Source organism: Globicephala melas, chromosome 1, assembly GCF_963455315.2.
Source record: "Globicephala melas chromosome 1, mGloMel1.2, whole genome shotgun sequence".
NCBI lineage: Eukaryota > Metazoa > Chordata > Mammalia > Artiodactyla > Delphinidae > Globicephala > Globicephala melas.
The window spans coordinates 88,830,611-88,837,652 of NC_083314.1; the positions used below are offsets into that span (position 1 = coordinate 88,830,611).

Here is a 7,042-nt window from a genome sequence, read left to right on the forward strand (position 1 = left end):
TACTCTATGTTTTTATGTGAATTGTGTTTATGGCAAATGGGACAAGTATGGGTTACCTGTTTACCAATTTTGTACAGACCACCTTCCGTTGCCCTGATAGGTAATCTTATGGAGGCTATGAACCAAATTTTAGGTGTTGACCAAGGAGACACCTAGAGGCATCTAGAGGCAGGTCTCCAAAGCCCATCCAACTGCTGAAAACATACAGTCTATTTCCAATTAGCCTTTTTCCTTTTCAGCTTCAGGTAGTTGTTTTGGGGGGTCCCTAAGTTTCTTAACAGCCTCTAGTGGAGGGCAGGGGGTCCAAAGATCAAGTGACTATAAAGACTGAGGTGGAGGGCTTCCCTGGTGGCACAGTGGTTGAGAGTCCGCCTGCTGATGCAGGGGACACGAGTTCGTGCCCTGGTCCGGGAAGATCCCACATGCCGTGGAGCGGCTGGGCCTGTGAGCCATGGCCGCTGAGCCTGCGCGTCCGGAGCCTGTGCTCCGCAACAGCAGAGGCCACAGCAGTGAGAGGCCCGCGTACCGCAAAAAAAAAAAAAAGACTGAGGTGTAAAAAGGTCTGGCAGGGGATAGAGGATGAAGGGGCTTTGAGAAGGACATATAGTATTCAAGGGAATTGGAGGAAATACTGAAGGCGGTGAGAGGGCAAAGGAGGAGCAGAAGCAATGAGAAGGGAGACGTCTTAGCGGAGCCAGTGTAGAGAGATCACAAGTTTCCGAAAGAAGCCAGTGAAGTTCCACATTATCCTCAACAAAAGCATGCCAACAAGAATGGAGGGAGACAGAGAATATACTCAGCAGGGGTTCAAGAAGGGGGTTTGAGCCATCTAATAAGTTCTCATGGGAAAAGCAGGACCCAAGAGAGGGACAAAGAGGCCTCACAGAGAGCCAAGAAGAAAGACTTCCAGCATAAGGAGTCAGGGAATAATAAAAAAGAGCCAGAAAGAGACTTCCAGCCCAAAGAGTCAGGGAATAAATAATCCCCACTCAGGAAAAAAAGAGCCAGGAAGGAGAGATTTCCAACCCAGTATCTTTCAGACAAGAAAACCTAGGACTCTAACTGCGCTTTCTTACAAACAGAGAAACCTGGGACTCTAACCCAGCCTGTGTTTATCTGGGACTCTATCCCAACTTCTGGAGTATACAGTTGACCTTTGAACAACACTAAGGTTAGGAGCACCGACCCTCTGCAAAGTTAAAAATCCACATATAACTTGTAATTGCCTTCCATACGTGCAGTTCCTTTGTATCCAAGGTTCTGCATCCATGGATTCAACCAACCATGGACTGTGTAGTACTGGAGTATTTACTATTGAAAAAAATCTGCATATAAGTGGACCTACACAGTTCAAACCTATGTTGTTCAAGGTCAACTGTACTCAGACTCTTAACAATCAAAATCTGTCCTTACCAGCTTCCACGGACGTTAGTCCGGAGCAATGATTCAGGAGTCGGACTCAACAATGGATCCCCGATCAATCAGTCAGGAGTGAAGATAAAGGCTTCAAAGGTACGCACTTAGGGTCCTGGGTGAGAGGTCCGGGGGTCCAATGATGAATCTGATCCTATCCCGAGTTGTGGCACCATAACTGTTAAAAGGAAAAAAAATACTCAATGATACTTGTTAAAGCATGGTAAGGAAGACTTTGGGGGATGGGGCTTTCTCGATACATAAAGGAACCACTACAATGAAACTTTAAAGTGGGGGAAAGAGATTGGGCTTAACTCTGAATACTCCATGAATAAGAGAAAACTTATAGCTAAGGAGCAGAGTGGTGTCGGTGAATGGAAAATTACTAAGAGAAAACATCTGGTAAGGGGGTTTTTAACTAAACAGACCCAAAAGGATTCTTGCTGAAGACAGGCCAGGGTACTCAGATATCACCTGGGCGATGGTGTAGGAGGAGGAATCTGATCAGACATTGAGGGTGGGGGACTCCTACTAAACTAACTTAGCAGGGATACTGCTAAAACTGACTAAAGTTTGCTCAAGCAAAAAATTTTTGTCACTGGTTTCTTCCTTTACTCACACACACAGTACTTCTGACACTAGATGTGTGCTTTTTCCCCACACCAACCAATTCTCCAACACCAGCTAGATGTCCTGCAATTCAATTCAATTCTGACACTAACTGGAGTTAGTGCAGACCTCACTGGTTAAGCTCTCAGTCCCATAAGATGGCCTCCCACTTCAGAAACCAATCACAAGTCGTAGCTCCCCATGTTACCCACAACTTCTGTCCAACTTGGCTACAAACTGGAGGTTGCCACGACCCCCCTCCTTGGACTCAAGCACTGTTAGAATACCTCACAGAACTCAGGAAAACACTTACTTATGTTTACTGGTTAACTGTATAACAAAAGACATGATAAAGGACACAGATGAACAGCCAGAGGAAGAGATACACAGGGCGAGATCCAGAAGGGTCTGGTGCAGGAGCTTCTGTCTCCATGGAGCTGGGATGCACCACCCTCACAGCATACCTCCTGGTAGGTGTGTTCACCAACTCAGAAGCTCTCTGAACTCCATACTTTGAAAATTTTTATGGAGGCTTCACCACATAGGCATGATCAATTACTACCTCAATCTCTAGCCCCTCTCCTCTTCTGTAGGATGCGGGGGGTGGGGCTGAAGTTCCAAGCTTCTAAGCACAGTTTGGTCTTTCTGGTGACCCACCCCAATCCTGAAGCTATCCAGAAGCCCACCAAGAGTCACCTCGTTAGGTCAAAAGATACTCCTATCACCCAGGAGATTCCAAGAGATGTAGGAGCTCTGTGCCAGGAATTAGGGTCAAAAACCAAATAGAAAAAGGAAAGGTGCTCCTAGTTCTCCTATCACTTTGGAAATTATTGATACAAGGGTTTCAGGGGCTCTGTGCCAGTAACTGGGGGCAGATACATAGTTTAAAACCCAGGGTTAAGGAATTTTGTCTACCATCTTTTTGATGATTGCTGCAAGTCTGAGCATTTGAGTTTGAATCACTAATACATTTAAAGCATTGCATATGTTTTAAAAATTCAAAATTACATAAAGAAAACCACATGTACCTGTTTTATAGCTGAAGGCAACTGATGAAAAATATTACATTTCTCAGTTTAAAACAGCACAACCTCATCTTTTAATATTCTAAGAGTTCTTCTGCTAATGTAAGACTTCCATCCAATTACATTTCTACAAGAGAATTGCTCTCCAAGGCATTTCACTTCAACTGAAAATGTCAATTTCATTATAGGACATTTAAAATTTTTGAATGTCACTTGGCTTTAGGCAATTTGTCTTGATTAAAAAAAATCAAACCTAGACACAAAATAAATATATCTTACATAAATGCAGATACAAAATAAATGTATCTTAAAACTATTTCTAATTATTGTTTATCTACCAATGGAGAATCTTAAAAAGTAGGCCACATTTATTTCAATTACAGCTAAATGAAGTTGTGTTGTTTTTAAACCTGCACCAGATTTAGTCTGTCATAATCAGGTTCAGTTTGTCATAATCAGGTAGTTGTTCCAAGAATTTCTTAGAAAAAGGTAGTTACTGCATTACTAAGATGTTATGCTAGGTTTAATTCAGACTATACTGCAACTGATATGAACTGCTAAATGTTATTTGCATCAACAGAACCAGAATTAGCTACAGGTGTCACTATCATAAAACAACAGGAAACACCTTATTACACTGCAAATCTATGCTACTACATTTGGTTATTTAAGTTACCTTAATTTTCTCAAGGAATTTATGAGGTAGCTTCCTTTCCTATCTAACATAAGCTATTTGCAAATGTATACACACTTTAACCTCTGCAGAGACAGACCTTCTATTTGTATTCCATTTCCAATGGAAATCCAAACATCCCCTCATATTTTAATCACACCTCGAGCTTTTTTTTTTTTTTTTTGTGACAGGTCTTGTTTTAGAGACGACTCTGTTAGAAGTCTGTCAATAAATACATTGCTCAGGGCTTCCCTGGTGGCGCAGTGGTTGAGAGTCCGCCTGCCAATGCAGGGGACACGGGTTCGTACCCCTGTCTGGGAAGATCCTACATGCCGCGGAGCGGCTAGGCCCGTGAGCCATGGCCGCTGAGCCTGCGCGTCCGGAGCCTGTGCTCCGTAATGGGAGAGGCCACAACAGTGAGAGGCCCGAGTACCGCAAAAAAAAAAAAAAAATACATTGCTCAGTTAGCGGCAGAGAAATAACCGTATGTTAGTGGTTAACAAGCCCCATAATTGCAGCATTTAATACCTACTGTTGCTCCTAATGCCACCAGGCTGACTCAGACTAATGAGCTCTCCAGGTGCCACTAACACAGGCCTGTCAAGGTGATCACTCTGCAGTGGAGTCTCCGGAAGAATTCATCCATCCAACCATTGTACTTGCTTCTCATACATAAACAAAGAGGACTGATTTTTAAGGTCTTTGCCACAAGGAAATGCATTGAAAACAAAACACTTAATTTTGTAACAGATACGCCTTCCCTTCTTTACAAGGTGAATCCTAAATTAGATCAAAAATGCTATTTATAAAGATATTTGTTCAAGGTGGTACTGGATGTAGTTAACACATGAAGTTTTAACCCAGTTGTCGAAAATACAGCACAAAATTAGCCAAAACCTGAACTACAGCCAAAAAACAGTTCATAAGTCTTTATGATCGTGGTTATAAAATCACGTGCTTGGGGACCATTCAAGCTGATGCACAGGATGATGCAGCCCAAAACGAGCGAGGAGCCCCAACCATTCAAGAGCCAATGCCGGAGCCCAGGACCAGTGAGCCCTTAACAGTATCGCCGCCCCAACTCCTCCCAGCCCAGAAATCAGAGACTCCCTGCTCCCAAGAATTTTAACCCTGGTCTTCGTACAAGTCTCCAGAACCTGAACACCAGGTTTTCAGGCTCCAACCAGCACCACTCCCCAACAAAAAAAAGCTCACAACATCGCAATGGCATTCTCCTTCAGAACTTAGGCTCCTGGCCGCGCCCTCCGACCAGGCCCGTCTCCCTCCTGTCCCTCGAGGAAGGGAAGCACCCCCCTTTCCTTTGGTCCCCCGCCCGGCAACTCTACTCACAGGCTGACGGCGTCGGGGGGCAGTGAGCTCGACAGCGCCCTCCAGCTGGGCGCTGGCAGTTTCCTGCGACTGCAATCCAACAGAGGGATGCGGCAAGAGCAGGGCGCGGGGCAGAGGCCTGCCCGGGCGGCCGGCAGCAGGAGGAGGACTGCCTGGGCGAGGAAGAGCAGCCGGGAAAGCAGTCCGGACCCACACTCCAGCAGCGGCTCCTCCCGGACGCCTTGGGGCGCCGGCGCCATTTTTCCCCACCCCCCCGACCTGGACGCAGCCCAGAGGAGCCGCCAACTAGAAAAAGTAGCTCGACGGAGACGTTTGGCGGCTGTTCGACCACCTAGAGAAACTGCTGTCGCCTGTACCCTCTAAAGGCAGGCGAGGGGCGGATACAGGTCAGCAGCGGGGGCGGTGGCCGAGGACACACGGCTGAGGACCTACGGACAACGCTCCTCCGCCCCGCCCCACGACGCAACGTCTTCACGCACAGGAGCCAACCAATCGGTGCCACAGGACGAGGTCGCGTCGGGGGCGGGACTCCACGAGGGGCGGGGCTGGAGACAGGGAGCTCCTTAAGGAGGACTTTAAGGTGCTCAGCTCTTTGGGGAGCCCCCTGGAGCTCCGCCGCTGTTCCTCCGCTGGAGTGTGCAGTGGCTCCTTAGGAGGGAGTGAGGGCTGAAGCGCTGAAGTCCTAAGTCCTGATTTGAGATGTATCTACTATAGTAGTAGAAAAGTATCGTTTATCTTCTCCCGGCACCAAGAAAGGGGAATGGCAGAAGGGGTGCCTTCCAAGTCGCAAACACTAAGGGGGCGCGGGAGTTTTCATGTAGCCCACGGCCTCCAGAGCCGAGCTGGGTCCTCCTCTGCCCCTCCTGGTCTGCGGCTTCTGCAATCCTGCAAGTGGAAGGAAACTCCCACTCTCCTAACAGGAAGCAGGTTACCACTATCAGTTGATGGGCTCTTAAGCTCCTCAAGGCAGATGCCCTGTTTTTGCTCTGTGTACCTCCAGCTTCTGTTGTCTTGGAATTCAATAAATGTTGATTGGGCTGCACTTGCAAGGCATGTCTTTAAGGAAAATACTCTTCTTTCCTCTGTTTTGGAGAATGCTGTCCTATATTTACACTCACTCTCAAAAAAGCAAGCAGGGCATTTGGAACTGTCAACAAAGTAACGGCTGGATGTAAGGAATTTTTTTATTCTGAAGCAGAGGCTGTGGAAAACCTACCAGGAACAGTGAAGTCTGGCCACCTTGTTAGCGCAAGTTCGTGTGCCTGATGCACAGTGAGGCCAAACAAACCAAAACGTTGGAGTCTGGAGCAGAGAAAGGTTTATTGCAGGGCCACTGAAGGAGACCGGTGGCTCAGGCCCCAAAACTCCCTGAGCTCCCCAAAGGGTTTTGGTAAAGCATTTTTAAAGGCCAGATGAGGGAGGCGAGTCGCAGGGTATGTGGTCAGCTCATGAACAATTCTCTGATTGGCTGATGGTGAGGTAACAGGGCAGTGTCACAGGGGTTAACATTATCAGTCCTTAGGCTCCAGGAGGCCTGGGGCTATGTGTTCATGGTCATCAAGTAGTTAATATCATCCGTTTGGTGGGGGTTTTTAACACCTGTAAAACAACTCAGGAAATGTGCATCAAATACTGTTATCTATGTAATTCAGAGAAGAACTAAAGCAGAGGATGTGGGGGAAGGCCTGACCTGGGAAGGCGATGTAAGGTCCTACTCAGTTACAACCTTAGACTCACTCAGCCGTGCATTATACCCAAATTATGGATAAGACTTTAAAAATAACAGTGATAGTTCATTTACATTTAGTGCTTTTATGCTCTTCAAGGAGTGTTTGCATCTGTTACATTGTTTGATCCCTCTACTACTGTGAAATTGGCAAGACAGTTATTGCTGCTGAGGAAACAAGCCCAGACAGGTTAAATTAACCTAGCCAGAAACAGAGGTAGGCTGGCATTACTATGGGTTTTCTGA

At 46.5% G+C, this 7,042-nt stretch overlaps 1 protein-coding gene across 6 annotated transcripts in view; it reads right to left on the bottom strand.

Moving 5' to 3' along the window:
* LRIG2 (leucine rich repeats and immunoglobulin like domains 2) overlaps positions 1 to 5,515 on the bottom strand; it is a 116,675-nt gene extending 111,160 nt beyond the window's left edge. For 5 of the 6 annotated variants that reach the window (XM_060301175.1, XM_060301167.1, XM_060301162.1 and 2 more), the window contains exon 1: positions 5,071 to 5,515. In XM_060301175.1, coding sequence (XP_060157158.1) covers positions 5,071 to 5,309 — 239 coding nt within the window. In that variant the 5' untranslated portion in view covers positions 5,310 to 5,515. Of the gene's footprint in view, positions 1 to 1,413; positions 1,592 to 5,070 lie in introns of all 6 variants that reach the window. The other variant, XM_030869074.2, reaches the window with a different exon arrangement.
* Between the last annotated feature and the right edge of the window lie 1,527 nt (positions 5,516 to 7,042).